The 25,270-nt window shown below is 41.5% G+C and overlaps 1 protein-coding gene across 1 annotated transcript; it reads left to right on the top strand.

The window, feature by feature from the left end:
- The first annotated feature begins 679 nt into the window (after positions 1-679).
- LOC134611913 (uncharacterized) lies at positions 680-15,444 on the top strand. Its single transcript, XM_063456228.1, has 7 exons — positions 680-998; positions 4,002-4,144; positions 4,590-4,675; positions 9,653-10,029; positions 10,159-10,289; positions 10,626-10,674; positions 12,287-15,444. Exons 2-5 carry the CDS (start codon positions 4,074-4,076, stop codon positions 10,267-10,269), a joined length of 645 nt encoding a protein of 214 aa, XP_063312298.1. The 5' UTR covers positions 680-998; positions 4,002-4,073; the 3' UTR covers positions 10,270-10,289; positions 10,626-10,674; positions 12,287-15,444.
- The last annotated feature ends 9,826 nt before the right edge of the window (positions 15,445-25,270 follow it).

Here is a 25,270-nt window from a genome sequence, read left to right as displayed (position 1 = left end):
TCACACCTATAAAGCACTGAACAACTCTAGCCCCTCTTATATCTCCTCACAGATCCATAGGTATGTCCCTTCTCGGTCTCTCCGTTCTGCCCGTGACCACCTCCTGTCCGTTGTCCGCACTCGTACGGCCAACTCGCGCTTGCAGGACTTCTCGCGGGTGGCTCCCTTCCTATGGAATAGCCTGCCTACCGCCATCAGACTCTACCCTAGTCTTGCATCTTTTAAGAAGTGCCTTAAAACCCATCTCTTTAGGAAAGCTTATGGCCTCCAAGACTAACCCTTATCTCACATACCTGCCTCTTGCCCTCTCCTAAAGGGCAGCCCACCTTATTTGAGTGTAAATTCCTGTCCTACTGTGTTTTACACCCCACCTCCTATAGAATGTAAGCTCGTTTGAGCAGGGTCCTCTTCAACCTATTGTTCCTGTAAGTTTATTTGTAATTGTCCTATTTATAGTTAAATCCCCCTCTCATAATATTGTAAAGCGCTACGGAATCTGTTGGCGCTATATAAATGGCAATAATAAATAAATAAATAAATAAATGTGTCACACTTCCTCCATCGGTCTGGAGCACATTCTATTCTCCCCCTCCCTACATTTCAGTCTACGTAGGCACAGTATCATTACTGTCACGTGACGGGGTGTATTCATAGCTTAACAAACACTTTGGGTGTATTCAGAGAACAGAATTTCCAACGCAGTGAGCAGAGTCTGTACAGAGCCACAGGGTTTATTCACTTAAACAGTAAACTTTAGCGAACTGGTAACCAAACTTCAAAATTTTGGCCAAAATTGTTGGTATGGAATCACTTCCATTTCCACTATAGTCATAGTTTGACTAGTTTTAGCCGAAATTTTGCAGTTTGGTTTGCAATTCGCCACAGTTTACTGTTTAGTGAATAAATCCCAGTGTCTTCGGGTGTTACAGCGTCAGTAATCTAAACCGTTCAGACACTGAGGCACCACAGACACCGACACTCTTTAACTCCCAGACAAGGTAGGAAACAATTTAGAGAGAGAGAGAAAAAGAGAGAGAGAGAAAGAGACAGGGAGAGGGAGAGAGAGAGAGAGAGAGAGAAAGAGACAGGGAGAGGGAGAGAGAGAGAGAGAGAAAGAGACAGGGAGAGGGAGAGGGAGAGAGAGAGAGAGAAAGAGACAGGGAGAGGGAGAGAGAGAGAGAGAAAGAGACAGGGAGAGGGAGAGAGAGAGAGAGAAAGAGACAGGGAGAGGGAGAGAGAGAGAGAAAGAGACAGGGAGAGGGAGAGAGAGAGAGAGAGAGAGAAAGAGACAGGGAGAGAGAGAGAGAGAAAGAGACAGGGAGAGAGAGAGAAAGAGACAGGGAGAGGGAGAGAGAGAGAGAAAGAGACAGGGAGACGGAGAGGGAGAGAGAGAGAGAAAGAGACAGGGAGAGGGAGAGAGAGAGAGAAAGAGACAGGGAGAGGGAGAGGGAGAGAGAGAGAGAAAGAGACAGAGAGAGGGAGAGAGAAAAAGAGAGAGAGAGAGGGATGGAGAGAATGAGGTGTGGAAAGGGTAAAATGTTTGTGTATTTCTGACATGCCTAGGGCAGTGATTGTTCCTATTATAAGGAAAGGGTTTACATATCACCGGGGTCTGTTTCCCCGGCTGTTTCTCTGCGGTCAAGAAAGGGATAAAAACCACAGTTCAGGAACATTAGTGAAGGGATTGAACTCCGAGATCTTATTCTCTGAGCCAGGAAATACACCAGTTAGGACTCTGTCTTTTTGATGGGGATAGGGTTAAACTTCACATCTGGCGGGTCTTACTCTTCCAGGGACGGGAGTTATATTCCCCACTAGGAGTTCCTCTTTCTGGGACAGAAGAGGTTAATGCCACTAATAGTGTGTCCCTCTTTCTGGCCAAGAAATTTCGGAATAACACAGTTATGCAAAATGTCTGTCTGCCGGTGAAGGGGTTAAATCAATGTGACTAATAGGCATGTATTTTGGCACTGAAAGGGTTCGTTATTATAGTGACTCTTTCTTGAAGCCAAGTAGTTAAATGTCAACAATAAGGGTGTCCATATGGTAGGAAAGAGGTTAAATTCCTCATTTAATAGAGATCAACATAAACTCACAGAGTTATTTACTAAAGTGAGAATTGATGGGAATTTCCAATTTAAGGCCAAAAGACCTGATTTGGAAAAAAGTTAGCTATATTTGTCTAAAATATGAAATTCACTTTGAATTACAGTTCTCACTTTGGTAACTAACCCTGTCAGCCTTAAATCTTCCTATTTTTCCAAGGTCAATAAAACGAGTAGCATTGACTTGGAAGCTAACTTTTTATCTTTCCGGTGTAAAATGTTTGCTATCCATTGGAAATACTATATATATATATATATACATTGTTATATATTGTAACCGCGCTCTATACAGGGTTAGTCAGTAAAGTGTTCATTGTCAGGAATTCAACGTGAATTGACATTTTCTGTTTTGATTTTGTATAACGCGTTTCTAACAGGGTGTGGGGGCGCTTACTACTCAAATTCTGGCATGAGTACATATATTTTCATACTATAGCTGTTGCATACCGATAGCTTTCATTTTAGTATCTGCTTCACGCGCCATTTTGTAGAGTCATGTTTATTTGTTCCTCTATACTGTTACGCAGAAAGCAGTTATTAAACTCTCGGCGAGCCTTAAGCAGAAGTGCCAGAGAACGTCATACGTGTTAGTGTCTGTTAAAGGAAGACTGCACACATACAATACAATATTAATCTTACAATGTATAGGTTTCAGCTTATTTCTAAGACTCGCAGAAAGCACATTAGAAAAGAGACGTGTATGGCTAAGTGGCTGGTTACCCCTCTGTAATGGTTTAAACTGCTCTGGCCTCCAGACTCCATCACAGGTGAATGGATCCAAATCTAGAGGTCGCCTTTTCCACTTACTGTTCCATTATGTAAATTATTGTACAGCGCTGTGGAATGTGTTGGAGCTATATAAAGAATTGTAATTGCAAATGCCACTTGGCATAAGGTGCACGAGTAGAGAGCAGCATTGATACCTTAATATCCCTGTGCCCATAACGGCGTTTAGAAGCCAAAGCAGTGTAAACTATTTGGGGGGTTGTTACCAGCCACTTTCTGCAAGACTTCGTAATAAGCTCAAAAAACTTAACCCCTTTAGGACCAAACTTCTGGAATAAAAGGGAATCATGACATGTCACACATGTCATGTGTCATCAAGGGGTTAAAGCGTGTAAGGTTTTTGTATTGTATGTGTGCAGATAGTATCCCGTTAAGGCACATTGAAAGTTTAATGGCTGCTTTCTACATTTGAACGTACTGAGACGCTGGTTTTGGGCTACCTTAAAGACTTCATGGTGATATTATCTTTGTAAAAGTTATTTTTTTATACTGTGGATTGTAAAGGAGAATATTGTATCTGTGCTGTATCCTTTATGAAACATATTCATATATTGTATTGATAAACATGACATCTCGTAGTAACAGGTAAATCAATATGCCTAGAAATAGGTTGCCTTGGGTAGACCAATGTATGGAACAGCTAGTACAGTGTGGAAACCTCTGATCTCGCCAAGCCACGATGGTTCAGAGCAGGGGTCCTCAAACTCCGGCCCTCCAGATGTTGCTGAACTACAACTCCCATGATTCTCTGGCTATCTATGTAATTCAAAGAATCATGGGAGTTGTAGTTCAGCAACATCTGGGGGGGCCGGAGTTCGAGGACCCCTGGTAAAGAGTAATGGAAGCCTTGAACCCTCAAAGGGTGATAATACTGGACTCCGTTCTCCATAGCGTCAATGTTTTCTGTCACCTATTTCTCTGTTACATATGCTTTCATTTCAACTACTTTGAAATTCTATTTGAAATTCACTCGAAAATTCTATTGAATTCTCACTTTAGTGAACAACCCTGTGAATTTTAACATTTTTGAAACATGCTAGTCTATGTTTTAGTCTATTTATAATCCTCTAACATTATGTATTTAACATTTTGTTTCTTTTTCTTTCACAGTTTCCTTGAATTCAGACGATCCTACCAGACGCATAGGAACACAAACATTTTGTTTGCTTGTTTTCAAGAAGAATGTCAAAGATTGTATGTCGTATACATATGTGCATTATATCCCATGATGACAGAAAACCATACACCCCAGGGTTAGTATTCATAAACCTATTTAAGAAAGAAAATACATAAATTAAAGGAACACTCTAGGCACCATAGCAGCTTCGTCTCAGTGAATTTGTAATGGTATCGGAAGGTTCTGGGTGCTGTCTTACCACATTGCTTGTCCATTCAACTTGTCTTCTTCCGGCCAAGTCCTCTGTGTCAGTGTGGACAGGTATCTTTCTCGCAGTGTTCTTGGTGGGAAGCTAGTGACAGACCAGAAGATGAGGAACTGGGTGAATGGGCTACATCGCACAACTTTGGGGGTTGAACATTTTATAAACGGTTTAATCCCTTAAGGTACGACGCCAAGGTACTAGGACGCCAAGGCACTATAACAACCTGATTTAGATGACATTGTTATTGTGCCTAGGGTGTTCCTTTAAGGAGACTGACAAAAATTAAGTATATAACACTTTATATTCTTTTGATTAGAAAAAATGATTTCTGTAAGCAGAACTGCAATGAGGACAAGTCCCTGGAAGATGAGCAAGAACTGATGAAGAAACTTTCAGTGAACCGTGAGTGATTATTATTTTTTTTCTAGATTAATCACCTATAATTTGCGATACTTGCTGGTTGTATTAAACAGCCAGAGCACACATTGCATTGGAAAAGGATAAATAGAAACATGGGGGAGATGGGATTTATCAAAACGTTGTGTTTGAAGTGGTCCAAAAATGTAAAAGGGGAGCAGACACCAATGGATGTGCCAGCTGGTTCTACTGGTTTCCATGGTAATTTCCCTACTTTAAGTACTTTAGACCATTTTTTTTAGAACAAAACACTTTGGTAAATCTCCCTAACCATCTGTGTCCCTCGCCCATGTACGCTCCCCTGATTTCTAGGATCAGTGACCATAATGATATAAGTTCTTCTATTCAGTCATCTACACTTACAGCGTGACAGGGCCGGTGCAAGGATTCTTGCCGCCCTAGGCAAGAATACATTTTGACGCCCCCCCTTTAGAACGCAGCTACATTCCCTCAAAGGCTTATTCACTAAACTCTGAATTACACTACATTTAGGGAAAGAGGCGCACGGAGTAGATATTAAAGGGAAACTATAGTGCCAGGAAAATAAACTTGTTATCCTGGCACTATAGCTTCCCCCTCCATCAAGCGCATCTCCCCTCGTGGTGCAGCAGGGGTTATAACACATTCTGTCACTTACCTGGGTCCAGCAGTCTTTTGTGCTGGCTTGGTTCCGCTTTCGCTCCTCATTGGCCACGCTTGCAGTGGTATTTCCGTGACTGGACGTCCCCGTGCATAGCCACTAGAGGAGTTAACCCTGAACGGTAATTATTGAAGTTTCTTAAAAATTGCAATAATTACCTTTGCAGTGTCACTTACACAATCTCACTAATACACTCTCTCACTGGCATACACACTTACACATTCTAACTAACTTACACACTCTAACACATACACATTCTCACTTACCTACACAATGTCACCTACATACTCTCACTTATACACACTCTCACTGGCATACACATTGTCAGTTACACACTCTAACACCACTCAGTGTCACTTGCACACTCTCCCTAACACACTCACTAACAGTGTCACTTGCACATTCTCACTAACACACACACCCAGAGTCACTTGCACACTCTCCCTAACACACACACACACACATAGTCACTTGCACACTCTCCTTAACACACACACACAGTCCCTTGCACACTCTCCTTAACACACACACACAGAATCACTTGCACACTCTCCTTAACACACACAGAGTCACTTGCACACTCTCCTTAACACACACACAGAATCACTTGCACACTCTCCTTAACACACAGAGTCACTTGCACACTCTCCTTAACACACACACAGTCACTTGCACACTCTCCTTAACACACACACGCAGAGTCACTTGCACACTCTCCTTAACACACACACACAGAGTCACTTGCACACTCTCCCTAACACACACACACACATAGTCACTTGCACACTCTCCTTAACACACACACACAGTCCCTTGCACACTCTCCTTAACACACACACACAGAATCACTTGCACACTCTCCTTAACACACACAGAGTCACTTGCACACTCTCCTTAACACACACACAGAATCACTTGCACACTCTCCTTAACACACAGAGTCACTTGCACACTCTCCTTAACACACACACAGTCACTTGCACACTCTCCTTAACACACACACGCAGAGTCACTTGCACACTCTCCTTAACACACACACAGAATCACTTGCACACTCTCCTTAACACACAGAGTCACTTGCACACTCTCCTTAACACACACACAGTCACTTGCACACTCTCCTTAACACACACACGCAGAGTCACTTGCACACTCTCCTTAACACACACACGCAGAGTCACTTGCACACTCTCCTTAACACACACACGCAGAGTCACTTGCACACTCTCCTTAACACACACACGCAGAGTCACTTGCACACTCTCCTTAACACACACACGCAGAGTCACTTGCACACTCTCCTAGCAACTTTAGTACAGACTCCCCTCTCTCTGCTCCAGATGGGATATTCATTTATGTATTCTTCTCCCTCAGATATTATTTAACCTTGCTACACTGGATAATGCAAGAATTTTCCCTAGTGTTTATCAACCAGGGTCCTGTTGGGGATACACTACATATATCTAAGAGCAAATAGGGGGAATCCAAACAAAGTTGCTATCATTCTAAAGTCACTGCACAAGCAGACTATAGGGATTCATTTTCCTTTCAAGATTGTATCACTTCTATCCAAGTGATACCTTTAGGACTAGTATCCCTAATAAGGAGTTAATACTTCACCTCTCTACTTTTTATTTTATTATTTTTTGTTGTGTTGCACCCTTTTCAATTATATATTTTACTACTAGAAACTATTAAAAGTTATATTTTATGTGTATTTACCATTATCCACCAGGGGGCGCCCTGTCTTTTCTGACCTTTTAGGTCAGTTTTTTCACTCTCCTTAACACACACACACACACACACACACACAGAGTCACTTGCACACTCTCCTTAAAACACACACACACACACACAGAGTCACTTGCACACACTAACACACAATGTCACTTACACACTCATTAACACACATACTGTCACTCAAACACAAACTTTACATAAAGTCACACTTTCTTTACACACACAAACAAACCAATTTACACACTCCCCCATTTACAAACATGCACACAATAAGAAATCCACCTTAATGGTAGCGCCGGCCCTGCAGCGTGACTTAAAATATTATATATTTACTAAACAACAGAATACATGAATGTGAGTGGTAAGAGAAGCATCTGACGTACAAGGCTATTTCAGTCTACCTACATCATTCTGATGTTGTCCTGTCTTCTTGGCTTCCTATACAACACATATACCATGAATAGCCACACTGTCACACAATGAAGATGTCACCAAGCAATAAAATCCTGACTTTGTGTCCAGTCACTCTTGGCTAAGCAAAATCAAGAATATGCACCAACCAGCTGTAGTTGTCAGTAATGTCCCCAGCAGGGCCAGGCCATGCTCTGTAATGTTATATGATCCTGTTATGGACCAAACTGTATTGCGGATCTGTGACGGCACTGGTCCATAAAAATACAGCCTCTCGGGGGCGGGGCCTGACCGCCGAACGGATCAGACGTGTCTCGTCTGAGCTCCAGCGCCAGAGCTAAATTACTGGAGCCAGCTCCGTGCCACTTACAGCCACTGACCCAAACAGGTGCCCATAACACGCACAAGCACCGGGTGAACACAGCGATACCACTACCGACCCAGCACGACATAGGAGCAACCCGTCTGAGGCCAGAGGCCTAGCAAGCTTGAGCTGGAGAGAGACGGCTGCTCTCCCAGTTCTCTGACCGGCGTCTGGCTGTCCGGCGGGGGTTATCCCGGTCCTCACGGGCAACCACGATCTGGCACCATCAGGCCCAAACATTAACAATGCCACAGAGAAACGGCCAGATGGCACAGTCTCACACATAAAGAGCAGGTGCCCGTGGTAACCCAAGCATGTAACCAACTAAGAAGCCCACTAGACAAATGAGCGACCTTACACTTACGCGTACAAAGCCTGTAAACAATTAACTCCACAATGCACACACTTCTGTGAAACATATATATCTTAAAAATGTCTCACTTAAGCTCCAATTGCCAAATATGAAAATGTGCTCGAGGAATGCTATTGAGGGCACCAAGAGCCTGTATGTAATACCTAACATGCACGATAAAAATATTAAATTTAAAAGAAAAAAATACAGCCTCTCCCCATTCATCTTGAGCCTGGCCGCACTGGGAGTAAGTGGTGTCCATCACTTCCTCTCAGCACTCAAAAGAAGCCCAGCTGGAGGAGAGGGACAACTCGGCACAGTTCAGAGCCAGCACTGCATTACCGTTGGATAGCAGAGACGCCACCCTCCTGAGAAAAGGTAGACAAATAGAAGTTTGGAGTATGGAACTATCTCCTTGCTCTCCGACCTCCTCCCCCAATCTGTGCCTCCTCATTCTCTGAGCATCACCGCACGGTGCTCTATATGTAGCTGAGAGGAAGTGACCTGCTCTCACTTCCTCCCAGCATTGCCAATATTACAGGGACACCCTCGTGCTTTTAAAAGGGCTTCTGCGCCCAACCGGGTCCTTGTTCAGAAATACTTATGGGGTGGCCCTAGGTGCATGGGCCATTTATTGGGTCTCCTAAGTGTGTGGGCCCCAATGGGGCTGCACCAGCGGTAGTTCCATTGCTGGTGTATGGGTTGGTAGGCTCCAAGATGTGTGTAAAATGTTGCTGCTTATTTCAATTGTACCTGTCATGGTACACACAAGATTATTCATCACATTTCATCCATACATTTTACCTATATACATACATACAATGCTATATACTTATAAAATACACGCACACATTGGCACACAGATACACACACTGACAACTACATATACACTGACACACAACATACATATACATTGACACACACTGATTTGTGCTAGCATAACTCATTGAAAATGTTGCTTTTTTTGTTGGGGGGGTTAATTATAATTCAACATAGTCAGCACAGGCCTCTATGAAGGCTGAGGATGGAGTGGCAGAAGATAGCAGAAGAACCCTTCTACAGATGGTTCTTCTACTCAGTAACTTAAGCGAATGCACATTAGTTCCTTTGGTATTCCTATGACAATTGCATCTAGCAGTTATCAGAAAGGAACAGGAAAAGAGTGATGTAAGTCACTCCGTTCAGTCACGAGCTTGAAGTGAAGCCAGCATGTCGGAATCTTGGGGGGAATGTCCCCAAGAGGTAAGTATTTAATAAAGATCTCCTTATGCATTGACATATAATCTATCACTATGATAAATTAATGTATTTGTTATCTAAGAAGATGTTAAAGCTTAATGTGAAGCTGCCAGGTTTTAAGAAATGTTGATATTGAAATGTAAATGTTTAATTGTTAAACTTGTTGTAGATTGCTTTGTGATAGCCCAGATCTCCGCTCAATTTTTTCTTCTTCAGCTGGTGACCTCGATGCAATCTCTCAATATGTGCAGAAAAATAAAGGGAAAGTATTAAAACTTCCAAAGGAAACCCAACTATCTTTACTGGTGTGTGATCTGAATGGCACTGCGTACATGGGACAGACATACATGTTGGAGTCTTGGCAAAGTCTCTACTTGCCCAAACAGACAAAGATGGAAGTTCTGGGAATCATTGAGAACTATTCAAGCATGTGCTCTGGTATTCAGCAGGTAGTCCTGGTGGCTGAAGATGGGCGTGTGTTTACTTATGAAGAGGAAACAATGTGCCTAATTGCCAAGACTTTACCTGAATTAGCAAAGAATGGTGTTAGAAAATCAGAAGTCTATAATTATCCACATGACCTGAGCGATGAGGTATCTATCTGGCCGTGATTTAGATTGTATTACACTTCTTTCATACCCGAATTGCCTAAAAATAGTTATTTTATATTTATATAATAATATATTTTGTAATATTTATATACTTGTTTATTTTACTAATAGGAAGAAGAAATACTTCAGCAAAATGAAGAGATTAAAAAAATCAGGGCGAGAACAAGGGATTTTGTGAACAGCAGCAATGACGCGTTTGACAAAATTCTGAATTATTTTTAAGGGTCGTATTCTTAAAGCAGGTATGTTACGATTCCATAACGAGTCTCAGTTTCTGGGTTTCTTATAACTATCCTTGCGCCCTAAAAAATTGTGAGTATGTAGGCCCGCTAATCATCATCGGGATGTACACCACAAATATCTAGGAGGCCATGGATAACTGCCAAAAAGTCAATATTGACACTTAAGGTACAACACCGAGGCAAACATTCCAGGTGGTGTCTGTAAATGATTTCATCTCCAAATGTCATAGTGTAGATCATATTCCACTTTTGAGCATGGGATGGGGGGGGGGAGAGGATTGCACTGTTAACGCATTACAAAAAAATAAAAAAATACCTTTCTTTTTCACCTTATAGCTCATTATCCTGAATACTTGAAGTCAGTCTGCCTCACAGGAATCTAAAGGTATAAATTACATGTTTAGTTGGTTAGTTCAACTTAATATTAATACTGTAATTTAAGAACAGGAAAGAATCTGGAGGGGTAGTCCAAAGTCAGTCCATGAGTCCGTGTACAGGTGACAAAAGTTCAGGTTTCGGTCAAGCCAGGGGACACAGTCAAAAATATACTGTCTGAGCAAGAAACACAGGGACAAACCACAGTCACGGTCCAAAAACAGGCCAAGGGTCAGAATACTTAAAGGGACACCATAGTCAGCCAGTCCACTTTATTTCAATAAAGTGGTCTGGGTGCATGGGTCCTGTCCCTCTTACAATGTAAAACAGAGCAGTTTTTAGAAACACTTTACATTGCACAATAAGTCCACCTCTAGTTGATATTACTACGTTGGTCACGTGACACAGAAGTCCCATAGGAAAGTATTGACGCAATTCTTTCATATGGGGAAGTTTGAATGCACGTTGCTTCTCTATGAGGAGCTTTGGAGTGGACCATCACGGAGGAGGTCATGTCTCCTCAATGATGTCATGGGAGACAGAAAGGTAAGAAGTGCCAAGGGAGCCACTGCACTGAAAAAAGGTGCTTTTTTTAACTGCAAAAGACGGGGGACCAATGTAGAGCTAGGGACAGGGATACTATAGTGTAAGGAATACAAGTTTATAGTGTTCCTTTAAAGGAACACTCCAAACATGTAACGCACTTGCGTTGAAGGTGTCCTTTTTTCATTTCACAAAAAGTGGAGAGTTAAATAGAAATTGCCACTTTTATAATTTAACCTTGTTTAAACTAACCTCTCCCCCCCCCCCCCCCTCCACACACACACACACACACACCTTTTAATCAGACAATTGGTTGCTTCCAGGTTTTGTCAGCTCAGTGGAGCTAAACTCAAGAGGCAGCAATTGCCCAGAGCACCTGCCTAACAAAGGCCCTTTCATTGAGCTGCATTGGGAAGCCTGTGATTGGACAGTCACAGAAGGTCTGGGCAGGGTTAGGAAGGGAGGGCTTGTGAAGGCTTCAAAAAAGAGATCTGCAGCTATTAAAAGCAGTTTTTAGATATACCCTCAATGAAAAAATGCACAATTAAATGCATACATGTTTTCATTAGCATATATCCACTAAACAGTGTTTTGCTTTGTTTTCTTTATTTTTTTTATTTGGGCAATAGAGTGTCCCTTTAATATCAGGACAAATTACAATGATTGGACAATGAAACATTGAGGCAGTAAACACAAAATGACTGAACAACTTACTAATTTTATGTTGAGTTAATTCTGCCCCTTTAAGAGGGTGCCAATCAAGCCACACTCTGCCAGCCCTCCCGCATTGGTCTAAACCGCTGGAATGAGAGACTATTTCCAGGCAATCAATCCTAGCACAGGGTCAGGCCAAACACCCCTGTGATGGCTCGACCTTGTGTCCCTGCCAGTGCAAAACAATGCCCGGACTAAGGAGACCAATTGTTGCATTAGAAAACCAATGGCCCCAGGAGGCTCCAGAGACAACGTTCCCGTCATATCCGCACGGCATATATTTATATATATTATTATATAATATAATTATTTGTGACATAATTAATTGCATAAATCCATATTTACCATTTTCTGTGATATTTTAGATGAGCTGTCTGCTGAGAATTTCGGCTTTCTAAAAGTGGACACAGCTGAACGCTAAAGTTGAAAACTGAAGACAGAACCGAACATGTTCTATATTCTGCTGCTCATCGTAAAAAGTATTAGTTGCTCAGTGAGGCCGTTAGGCTATATTCCATATTGTGCAAGGAATCTTATTTTAAAGTTCAAGAGATGAGTCATGATAAATGCATAAAAAAAACGAAAACTAGAGCTAATTGGCAACATAGGCAATGAAATCGGTATTGTGCGCATACCTCGTACAGAGAATAAAAAAAAAAGAAATAGCGTTAGCATACTCGGAGCACAAATAAAAGAAAAATAATTTTGTTAAAAATGGCAAAACTGAAAACTTTAAAGCCTAACAGAGCTATAACAACAAGACTGAAAGAATAAGACACACAAATATAAATACAACATGATGGCATAATATAGAGCAGAATAGAGCAGAATATGTTGTCAATATATTGTGCAAAAAAAAAGCACCATTTTTACAAAGACTCAGTTTTCTCTAGACATGTGCAAGGCCAAAAAAATTGGTTCAGTCAAATCAATTTGGCAAAAAAAAAAAAAAAAACTAGATTCAGTCGATTTTGTTTCGTCCATGTGGTGTTTCGTCTCGAACTGCAATCGTTTCAGGAAAAACTATTCGGATGGTCACTTCTCACTTGATTTACTGATTATAATCAATATTTAGTGACTGTCCTCTAGCCACCAATCATCTTTTTTCCTAACAAACAACTTTTTTATTTGACGGAACTCTGAATCATGATTTAAAATAAACTGCCCATCATTTGTTCATGATTTATTTCAGAGTTATAAAAAGGTCACGACCGGCCGATCGCCCACAATTTGGACGAAACACAGTTTGTTTGAAACTAAACGCGCAAGTCTAGTGTCCACAGACAGCAGGTGAACCTCACTGATGAAGCCTACAAGTGGCCGAAACACATAATTGAGGTTGCTGTGTGACTCTTACCTCTGTATGAGACCATACAAAACTAGTGAGCAACTAATACTAGTGGCCATATAATGTCAAAGCATAGATAAAAAAAAACATACATTTCAGGAAATTGTATTATGGCGTGTGTGCTTTGTTCCATAAAAAGAGCACTCCAGGCACCATAACCACTTTAATGAAAGAGGTTACAATGCCTGGAGCCCGATGGCGCTGTCTTACATTTCAATGTTAAACCAATTTCACATTTTTAACACTGGAGAAGTGTCCCCGATCTCTGATCATCTGCTTCTCCTCTTCTGCCGGTCTGCTCAAACGAATTCCGCATTAGACGAGCAGGAGAGGTGAAGCAGCAGACCGATGCCTGGGGACACTTCTTATGTGTTTATAAAGCACTCTTAAACAGTTTAACACTCAAAGGTAAGATGGTGCCAGGAGACTACACGCACCATAGCCACTTCATTGTGATTGTTTTTGAAACAAAGGATGAATACGTTGCAACTTGGGACAAAACAGCTGTTTCATGTACAATGGTATCAAGAAACATGCGAACATGAAAAATTTATCTATTTATTGTTATAGTGTTCCTTCACATATAGGGTCCCTGTCAGGTAAAACACCATTAAATGTATCGGTAATCAAACATCAGCCAGTCTTCTCCTGGCAGCCATTGCTCCTTCTTTTCTGAGATTATCCTGATTTATGATCTTCATCAGGATTATCTCAGAAGAGCAGAAGCAGCCACCTGGAGGAGACTGGATGAGCTGGATTACCTGACAGATGATCTTGGGCCAAAACTCACAGTGAAACATTGGGGGCCCATAGCGCATGGTGTGGCGGTCGCCATGCTCCACCAATTAGATGCATCTCATGGAGAAGAGAGATGTACTGAATCTAATACTTTTCTATGGGAAATAACCTTCTTGAGGCAGTGCCTCTAGTGACTGTCAATCGGACAAATTTATGGGCAAATGCAAAAATGACTGTTTCTCGGAATTGTTTATATTGCCAGAAAAAAAGGGACAGAGTCTATGCGCCAAAACCACTTCATTAGGATGAAGTGATTTTGTTGCTTAGAATATGCTTTTCATTTCACAATTCCATTTTATTAAAATCTAGATGTAATGTTTTAGCCCTTATGCTGCAATATTTCACACTGGTCTGATGGTTATAAAATATTATATTAAAGGAACATGTATTCCTGTTTTGTCCCCAGGCTCCCTCGCGTTAAAAAGGTGATTCGCTCCGCTCCCTTGGCTGGGATCATCAGACTTCATGATCTCACAATCCGATGGGAAATTTATAGGAATTCATGCAGCGAAACGGCGAACTGAGCCAATCAGCATCTCCTCATAGAGATGCACTGAATCAATGCATCTCTGCATCTCTATGGGAAAAGTTCAGCGTCTTCATGCAGAGTGTGGAGATGCTGAATGTCAGTGCTGCACATTTTGCAGCACTGACACAGGAAGCACCTAAAGTATCTATCTGAGTGACTGCCAGTACAGGTGTCCCTAGGCTGCAATGTAAACACTGTCTTTTCTCTGAAAAAGCAGTGTTTACAAAAAAAAAGCCTTCAGGGACTGACTATACTCACCACAACCACTACATTAAGCTGTGGTTGTTATGGTGACTGTAGTGTCCTTTTAAACTAAACATCTCTACTCTAGAGGGCTGTCAACCTGGCTGCATGAGTTCCATCATGATAGCAAGTAGGCCTGACTGTCAAGATTCAGTTAGGTTTCTCTGCATTTGCAGATTTTGCTGAAAGTAACTATTCCTCAGACATTCAACACTGTGAAAGTTAACTCATCATACTGTGGATGAGAAAGTAGAAAGACACCTCCGCGATGTCATCACACTTTGATGCTCTACATGGGTTCCTGTGTGTTCGGGTATCTGGCAATCCAAGCACACAGTGTCAGACATTCCTGGCACAATGCTGTATGCATGCAGCAACATGAAGATTCTAATAAACGGAATCGCATGGCAGCAGACTCAGCGTAGCCTCGTTTACAATGTAAATAAATGAACAAACAGGCACAACCAAAACTTCTTAGATAGTGTCAAAAAAGAGGGGAGAGAGGCGGTACAACAGAGTAGTGTTCTCTATAAGAAAATGATGTCAATGATGTTTTCTGGTGCCATTAAAAAACACTATGGAACACTTACGGGATTTTTAAACAATGTTGTTGTTTTTTTTTCCGTTTGTTTTTTATCTGTATCTAGTTCTTTTCTCCAATCTACCTAGTTCTTAATTTATTTATTTTTTACCATAATAAAGATTTGGCATTACCAAATCGAGAAATTTCTTAAGTCAAGGAAGGCTCCATGGGTACAGAAATGTTAAAGGGACACTGTAGGGACAGTAAGTGAGTCATCTCAGAGAAGTGATTAGTAGACATGTGCAAAAATTTGTTTTAATAAAATTCGATTCGAATTTGATTAAAATTCTAGCAAATCGTCAAATTAATCAATTCCGAACAATTCGTTACTTCACATAAGAACCAAATTAGAATCTTGAAAATCAACATCCTTCAGAAAAAAACGTAAAAAGGGTTTTAATTGGTATGATTCTGATTTGGTTTGTTTGTGAACTGACCGAAATTTCGCAATTGATTCATTTGACGATTGCTAGTAATTTCATTTAGATGAATCGCTTAAAACAAATACTTGCACATGTTTAGTGGTTATAGTGTCTGGAGTCTGCTGGTGTCGTCCCTCTATTCCGCGTTTAACCATTTGTAAACGAGAGTCCTCAGCAGCCCACCCCCTCTTTGCTACTTAGTCTTATTGAGTATTAGCCTGAGAAGCAATGGGTGGATGTGATTGGAAGACAGTTTCTGCTAATTACTTAAAACTGTCACAGCGCCCACTGCTGGTATAAATTGGTATCGCTAGGGAAGTGGGTATCTCTGCCTTAGCCACACCTCCAGTAACTGCTTGAAAACGGTGTAACACTGGGTGGAGGGACAGCGCCACAGGACTCCAATATCTACAGCCAATTCAATCAATTTAAATAATTATAGTGCCTACAGTGTCCCTTTAACCCCTTAAGGACCAAACTTCTGGAATAAAAGGGAATCATGACATGTCACACATGTCATGTGTCCTTAAGGGGTTAAACAAACCAGCCACTACAGCTTAATCCATCATTACAGCTCAGTGTGGTAGATATAATGCTGAAAGTCCACAGGCACCATTTTCCAATTTTATGTCTTGGACTTTTTTTTGTCAAATTATTTCAACACAGTTAATTAGAGTGTCCTTTAAGCTCTACAACGATAATTCAAAGGAAGGACAGATGACAGAGACAGAAAAAAACAAAGAACCTTGTTTAAAAGTCTCATAAAAAAAAATGTTGATACCAACGTAATTTATAATAATGTCAAATATATGCGTGTTCAAGTTGCTGTTACTGTTATATATATACTGACTTGTACATGTGTATAATGATTTTTTTTACTGTATAATGAAATATATACTGAATAATGATTTTTACTGTATAGTGATACATATACTATATAATGAGTTTTACTGTAAAATCACATATATACTGTATAATACTACTTTGCTTTTGCATTCTTTGCACAATTTGAAAGCAATATTTGAAGTATTCACTTTTATGTGCAATGGTTTATTGTTCTAATTATGTTTGTGTGCTCTATTGAACGTGCATATATGTGATTATATGTTTGTCTGATTTATTGAACCAACATATATCTAAGAGCCATTAAGTCAATGAAGAATGTTATTTATCAGTTCCAATGTTAATAAGTTGAAAACATCATTAAACGTATTGGTTCTTTCATATATTTTTCTTCAACATGATCACTGATATTTAACAAGGTTGTACCATTATCACAACCAGAGAAAGGTTTCATTACCAACGAAGATAAGACAAATTTATCAACATCTTACAATAAAAAAATGGAAATTGGGGTACACCTAGAACATGCACTTCTGGTGCTGCTGTAAAGACCGAAACATTTAGAAAATACAGTTTTACATTTAAAAAGGCTAATTAAAATCACCTATCTTAGCAAATACATATGGGGATTCAGTTCCATAATATGGCCATATTGTGTTAAAGGAACACTATATAGGGTCAGGAACACAAACATGTATTCCTGACCCTATAGGGTTAAAACCACCATCTAGCCACCCTGATTCCCTCATGTCTCCCCAAAAATAGTAAAATCTTACTTGTATTCAAGTCTGTAGCTGCTTACTTTGTCCCAGTTTCCTTTAGACCTGCCCACTGCCTGCTGACATCAGCAGAAGTGGTGGCCTGATCCAATCATAATGCTTCCCCATAGGATTGGCTGAGACTGACAAGGATGCAGATCAGGGGCAGAGCCAGATTCAAACACAGCCCTGGCCAATCAGTATCTCCTCATAGAGATGAATTGAATCAATGAATCTCTATGAGGAACGTTCAGTGTCTGCATGCAGAGGGAGGAGATACTGAATGTTTCGATACATTTTAGGGAGCCATGACCCAGGAAGGATCTCTAACAGCCTTCTGAGGAGTGGCCAGTGAAGTTAGCACTAGGCTGTAATGTAAACACTGCATTTTCTATGAAAAGACAGTGTTTACATTAAAAAGCCTGAAGGTAATGATTCTACTCACCAGAACAAATTCAATAAGCTGCAGTTGTTCTGGTGACTATAGTGTCCTTTTAAGCCCACCACTATTTCACAGCACCCCAAATATCGATATTAGTGTACTGTGGTGTAGGGGTGGGCTTAACACAATATGGCCATATGGTGGAACTGAATCCCCATATTTATTTAACAAGATCTACCAATGTATCAAACAACCTACAATTTAGCCAATTTAGACATGAATAACTTTATAAATAATATTGGCTACGTTCTAGCTCTAGTACATGGGTCCAGTGAACTTTATATGCGCAAGCATTCGGTAGGGTTATTTGTCTATCCCAAACTCCTATACAGCATTAATTAACAGAGGATTTTACTACCATATCAATGGCCATTAAGTGTAAGCTCATCAAGGCAAACCACCTATAGTAACAATTTACTGTACTGGAAACATTCGTTAATGAGAAAGAAAGGGTTATTTGTGTAATGCGAGCATGTGTAACGCAAAGGCTAACACGGGCCAAATAAACAATGTTTACGTTTATGTGGGCCGCAAAAACAAAAACTTGGTTTATTTCAAAGAGTACAGTATAAAAAAAAGTTGCCTAACTAACAGTGGATGTCCTCATGCTTGTAGAGCTTTAAAGTAAACAAAACCAATGTTTCAGTCCAACTACCTCGATATGTTAAGGAAAGTTTGGTAATGGGACTGAAATGGTGAATGTATGCTGTTGCCAGGGCCGGCCTAAGTGGTGTGCGAGCTGTGCTGCCGCACAGGGCGTCATGGACCAGGGGGGGGGCATGTGGCCAGCACAGCTTGCACATGGTCGGGTGACAGGAGTACCCGGATGGAGAATTTCACTATTCTCCACCCGGGTCTATTTAAAAAAATAAATTAAAAAAAAGCGGGGGCAGGGCTTAAGGAGTGGCAGGGACGAGGCTTATCGTGAGGTGGAGGCGGGGGTAATACCTTCCCAAAGCCTCTGGTAACTGCTGCACAGGAAGAGGGAAGAAGAAAGGAGTCACTGCTTCCCCAACAACCAACTGCCTCCACTGGAAATATGTAAGTGTGTGTGTAACTGTTTGCCTTTGTGTGTGTGTGTGTGTGTGACTGTATGTCTGTGTGACTGCCTGCCTGTGTGTGACTGTATGTCTGTGTGACTGCCTGCCTGTGTGTGACTTTCTGTCTATGTGACTGCCTGCCTGTGTGTGACTGTCTGTCTATGTGACTGTGACTGCCTGTCTGCGTGCGTGACTGTCTGCCAGCCTGTGTGTGTGATTGTCTACCTGCCTGCCTGCCTGTGACTGCCTGTGTGTGTGACTGTTTGTCTGCCTGCCTGTGTGTGTCTGCATGCCTATGTGTGTGTGACTGTCTGTTTGTGTGACTGCCTGCCTATGTGTGTGTGTGTGAGACTGTCTGTCTGTGCGACTGCCTACCTGTGTTTGTGTGTGACTGTTTGCCTGTTTGTGTGACTGTCTGCCTGTGTGTGTGCGTGTGTGTGTGTGACTGCTTGCCTGTGTGTGTGTGACTGTCTGTCTTGCTGCCTGCCTGTGTGTGTGTGTGACTGTCTGCCTGCCTGTGTTTATGTGTGACGGTCTGTCTGGGTAACTGCCTGCCTGTGTGACTGTCTGTGTAAGTGACTGCCTGCCTGTGTGTGTGTCTGCCTGCCTGTGTGTGTGTGTATGTGACTGCCTGCCTGTGTGTGTGACTGCCTGCCTGCCTGTGCGTGTGTGTGACTGTCTGTGTAACTGCCTCCCTGTGTGTGTGTGTGTGTGTGTGTGACTGTCTGCCTGTGTGTGTGACTGCCTGCATGTGTGTGTGTGACTTTCTGCCTGTGTGTGAGACTTTGTGACTGCGTGTGACTCCAATTGTGTGTGTCGCTGTAGCAGTGCCGTTGTGTGTGCGCCTGTGCCTGTATGTGTTACTATCTGCCTTTAACTGAGTGTGTGTGTGCCTATCAGTGTGCGTGAGTGTCTGCAGACAGACAGCCACTCTGTGCTCTAGTGACCATGTGAGGGAAGAAAATAATCAAAGAGGAAATATCTTTCATGCTGGTCGCAGTCACATCACAAAGCGGCCCCAGGGCAGGCGAACTGCAAATATAATTGTGAGTCGCATGCAGCAAATTTTACATGCTTGGTCTACAGAATCACCAAGGATTTACTCCAAAGTGCCCTCAGCTGGACCACCAAGGAAAACAGCTCCCACATGCCAAAAGTTAAGCAGGAAGAAAGACAAAAGAATGACCACTCAACCACACACAACACAATTACAGAACAGATCCCAGGGCTCTAGGCAGGGGCCCTAAGCTTGCATCTTGCCTAGGGCCCTAAGCAACCGTGATCTGGCTCTTTTCAGAACAGGTCTAACCACATTCTCCTAATATGGAAGATACTCATTTGCCCTTAGAAGTTTGAGTAAACACATATATGATATTGTCTGACTGTTGTTTCAACACACAGGTCATGTATGTTTTCAAGAGATATACTGCACAGATTTTAATGTCACAGAATACAATAAAAATTATTGATCAAGATAAACAGAGTCCCATCAGCAGATCATATTCAGCATTCAAGCGTGTATGAGTGAGTGAGAGAGAATCTCCAGCCTCTCATTAAGGAGAGACGATTTTTTTTATTATCCTCAACTGTTACTCCCTATCAATCTAGAGCAGGCTATGATCAAATATGTTTTGATGTCGCCATAACAAAATCATGTGCATGTGGTATAAAATAATAAAATGCTGAGGTGGGTATCTGGTTCATTCTTCTTTAACTTGTGAAATGTTAATAAAGAGACTGTTACTTTTTGTAACAGTTTTTGACTTAGAGATAGTTCCTGTTACTGGAGATAATTAAGTTACCACAGCCACTTAAGCCGATTATCTCCAGGATAGAGAAGATAGACCGGCCGCACAGCCTAAATCTGTGGAACTATTTTAGGCATGAAAGCCATACTTGCGGTCGGTCAAAAGAGACTTCCAGAAAGCTTTTGAACCCCTGCTCTGATCTGGGTGATTTTTGGATATGTTGTTCACCCAGATCAGGGCTATCCAGAGGGATATGTGGTGTTTTGGGGTGTTTTCTGTGTTTTGGGAAAAATGTGTGTTTTCTGCCTGTGAGTAATTAAGTTAGCCCATTGTGTTTGTTAATTGTATCACAGGCAGAGGGGAGGGTTTGTGTACATTAGCTGGGAGTGTCTAACTGTACAAGTCTGTCCTGGTTTTGTAACTTTGTATCCTGTGTTCCACAAGGTCCATGTGGGTGGTAACTTTGTGGGAAAACCTGTATATAAGAGACAATAAACCCTCAGACTGCAGAGTTCCTGATTTACCCTCAACATAGAGCTTCGGTTCATGTGTGGGGGAAAAGGCTGCATCTCCACTGGGGATTGCTATACGCTGTATACTCCCCTGGCTATAATCACTAAGCTCTTTTAAGAGCTTGTGCCTGCTTCGCTCTCAGAAGGAAGAGAGGTTCACCCACTGGAGCCTGGAGCCTTGTTGTAGGTCCAGGGTGGGTAGGAGATGGCGAGACCCCAACCAAGCTGTGGCAGTTCATGGGGTCTGCAGTGCTTATGGTGTCAAGTGGAGTGCTTGGAGCCCTTGGGCACTAGGAGCATCCATCAACCAGTCGGGGTGCCAGGTGATCCGTTACAGAGACTACAAGGGAACTTAAAACCATCCCACAAATATAAAGTGCATGAATTGAAATATGCAAAAATACCCAAAAAGGGTTATCTACAAAACAAGGAAATGTAGCAGAAAAACAATTACATTCACTCACACCCAAACTGATTGAAGGTATATCAATATAACTGAAGATTTTCTTTGTGACAGATTCCAGACATATGTAAGGAAAGGAAAAAATAATAGTGCAGGGCTTCCAATCACAATTAAAATGTTTAATACAAGTTACACCTACAAGATAAAAACAGTAATCGGGCACATCAAAATTGATCGTTGTGACAGGAAGAAGGAGAATCCCAGCTATGTCTATAAAAAAAACAAGGAGAAACTCTTCTTAAGGCACAAAATAATCCAAATCAAAAAATGCACATAAAAGTAAATAAATGAAATGGAAAATTCTAACACACTGTAAACAGCCCTACGCGTTTCGTTCATATAGCATGAACTACATCGGGGAAAAATAGGTGAAAAGTTCCTTTCCTCATGGTGTCTAAGTCTCTGTAGTTCATGAATTCTGCTATGGGTCGGTTACGATAGGAAAGGTTCATTCAACCATCGTTCCCAGATCTTATAAAAATGTTTTGTGGACTTTGGCTGAGATCCTATCCATTTCTATTGCTTCTTTGGTTTTACGAATGACCGTTGGGAGTGTGGGTATGTTTGGAGTGCCCCAGAGTTCCGCTATTGCTCTTATCGTTGCTTGGGCTGTTTTGTTTGTTAGTTTGTTTTGTGCTCTGGTTAAGGGGTCCCAGGGTTTCGAGAGGAGCCAGATCCAGGGCTCTAGGGGGATGGTCACTTGGAGAAAGTTTCAGATCAGGTTTGCGACCTCGGCCCATGATGGTGTGATAATGAGGAATTTTTCCTTGCGATGGTCTTTTGTATCAATTTGCAACTCTCTGTATTTCTCCTTGTCCCAAAACCAGCTGGTGAGGAGCCCCCAATGAACGAGACAAGATAAGGTTAAAAAAATAATGAACCAATGGAAAAGGTGTAATCAGTATCAAACAATTAAATGGGCAGCAACATACATACACAAGCGACTTGGCTTGAGTGTAGGCTCAAAATTTGGAATGTATGTGCGCTCCTAGATAAACTGAAATAATATTAAAAATTTTACAAATATTTATTAATAAAAAGCTTTAAGAAAATTCTGTAGATTAGTAAGTAGAGAGCATGACTAAACAGATCTGTAGTTGAACAATATTCACTAATTAAAAAACAAATTGAGTAAATGAAATAAATACATCCTATTTAAATGAATATCGGAGTAGATATTAGACAAACATTATAGATACAATGTATAAAACAAAAGTATCTAAAGATACAAAAAACATACAATGTGAAAAATTCAAACACATATATGTACATAAACTCAATAAAAGTACCTTGCCTCGGTGGGGGCCCCCACCGAGGTATGAGCAAGAGGAATGTTGAAAACAAAGGAAGATTCCGTCGTGGGGGGTATGGTGCTATATCGCGGTCGGTATCTTCTAAAAAGACCGCGGCATGGTGGAAGGGCACTCCTACTCCCCAAAAAATATATTGATAGTTACCCGTGAATAGGATAAAATATGTTGCACCGCGGTCGGTGCCTTCGAAAAAGACCGCGGTGTGGAAGGGCCAGCCCACAGCAAGGCACACTAGATAAGGTTCAAAGTGACTTCTCACATTTAATAGACTGTGTAACAAGTTATGTTCAACAGGAAACAGGGCTGGTCTTACAAGCATTATCCAATCCTAACAAAATCATCTATCTTATCTTAACCTATAGCAAGCTTGCGGGAGTATCTTCATGTTCGGGCCTTGCTCAAAGCTAAGTTTCACTATAACTACGCACTTCAAATTCAGTTATGATCAAAGGGAGAAAAACAGGAAATAAGGCCAACAGCAGAAACATACAGGATATAACACCTATTAATTGTTACATGATGCTCTACAGCTCTTAATTGTCTAGGGGTATATTCACTAACCATTGGATAAAGATTACTGCAAATAGCTGACAAGTTAACCAATTTTAAACAGACTGGCCAGCCGGTCATCTGTAGCTTAAGCATTGGGTCAGTATGGGCAAAGTGTATTATTCCCAACATGGTGCCAGATTGGGGCAGTGCCACCATAGCTGAATGTATGTTCCCCTGTGTCCCCATTGTTTCCAGCATAGGTCTGAGTCTGACCTACCCATGTGGTGTAGATGTGTGGGTGTTAGGTATCATCTTAGCATGGTTTTGTAGGCCTGTTCCTTGTAGTTTACACAGATAGCTATGGAAGCAGTGGCCTCCCAAATGTCTTGCCAGTCTGTCGGGTCTTCCAGGGGCCCCAGATCCCTCTCCCAAGCCGACACATAGCCCGATGCTCCTGAGGGTAGGTTAGTGATTAGGAGTAAGTAATTGTCAGCGATCTGTCCAGTGATGTGCCCTTTTTAAATTTGTTTTTAGCAGTACACCCTCAGGGGTAGGAACTGGCACAGCATCATGGGAGGTGTAGTCCAAAACATCTGGAGTGCCAAATGTGGCCTACCCCTGCTCTACACCATCGTACCCCTTTCCTAAACTTTAACTTCTGTGGACTGTAACTCCTACTAATAACAATCAGCTCACAGTATTATGGGACCAGGGGTAACTGTAACCTAATGGAGATCCTAGGATTAGTGGGTACCCCTAAATATTCTTATGTAACTAACTGTGCTACTACAAAACGTGCACTCTTCTTTCCTGTAAAGAAGGCCGTCGTTTTTAAAAAGAGTTCCTGTCACTATTTTGTTTCAATATCCATGAGAATGTTGGAGAAATTCCCTCAATGTGCACCATGTGTTGCTGGAAAACTTTAAAACACCCATCTTGACTTTATTTTTCAAGGTACGGCCTCGTCACAGCACTTCTAAAACATCACACAAGACTTGATACTAGGCAAACAGGATTATCACATAAGCCCTCCTCTGACTTAAAGGAAGCAGACCTTGAATGAAGTGCGGCCCATTGTCACTTTAAAGGCTCTAAACAAGGAAACATACTTGCCTTAGCGACCAGATTTAATTCTTAAATTCTATACTACAATATATTAGCCAGTTCTTGCATTGAGCAGAAGTCACTGGAGGTGTGTCAGACACTTTGGGATTTGCTGCAGGAAAGCGTTATATGAGCATCAGTTTATTTACAATTTTTATTCATGACCCAAATCCTCATTGGGGCATTCCTTTAACTCGTTGAATGCCAACACGGAGAGAAACGAAATAAGAAAGAACATAGTGGGGAGAGAGAGAAGACAGCTTCCTTTAAGGACAAGAAGCAGCAGATTACTTCTGGTCAAGTAAGAGTAGGTGAATGAAGCAACAGAAGCTCCCCATCCTAATTTAGCAAGACCCTACAAAAAGCACCGCTCTATACATTGTGATAGGAAGATAAAATACAAAGTATCACACACATTGGATTGTGGGAGTGTACGTATCAAAGACTATGACTAAAACTAAATTGAAATTTGCCGCCAAAATGAACACTATTTTGTACCTGTTTTGGCCTGCATCTCTCTGTAGGTAGGATTGACACCTGCTGGTGAATCAGTACAGAATGCCAGCAGTCCATTGCTCTACGGATAACGCCCTCTGCTGGAGATCAAGTGCAGAATGTTGGATGTAAGTTTCATTTTCAGAAGAAACAAAAGAAAAAACACATTTCCAGATTTACAGACCTTCCCATTTACGTCTGTAATAAGAACCTTCC

Source organism: Pelobates fuscus, chromosome 5 (genome assembly GCF_036172605.1).
Source record: "Pelobates fuscus isolate aPelFus1 chromosome 5, aPelFus1.pri, whole genome shotgun sequence".
In the NCBI taxonomy this organism is placed as follows: Eukaryota; Metazoa; Chordata; class Amphibia; order Anura; family Pelobatidae; genus Pelobates; species Pelobates fuscus.
This window is presented reverse-complemented; position numbering and strand designations above follow the sequence as displayed.

Coding starts and splice junctions, on each gene's coding strand:
- LOC134611913 (XM_063456228.1), top strand. CDS start 4,074: ATGTCAAAGATTGTATGTCGTATACATATGTGCATTATATCCCATGAT. Junction 4,145..4,589: donor AGAAAACCATACACCCCAGG/GTTAGTATTCAT, acceptor TCTTTTGATTAG/AAAAAATGATTTCTGTAAGC. Junction 10,030..10,158: donor CACATGACCTGAGCGATGAG/GTATCTATCTGG, acceptor TTTTACTAATAG/GAAGAAGAAATACTTCAGCA.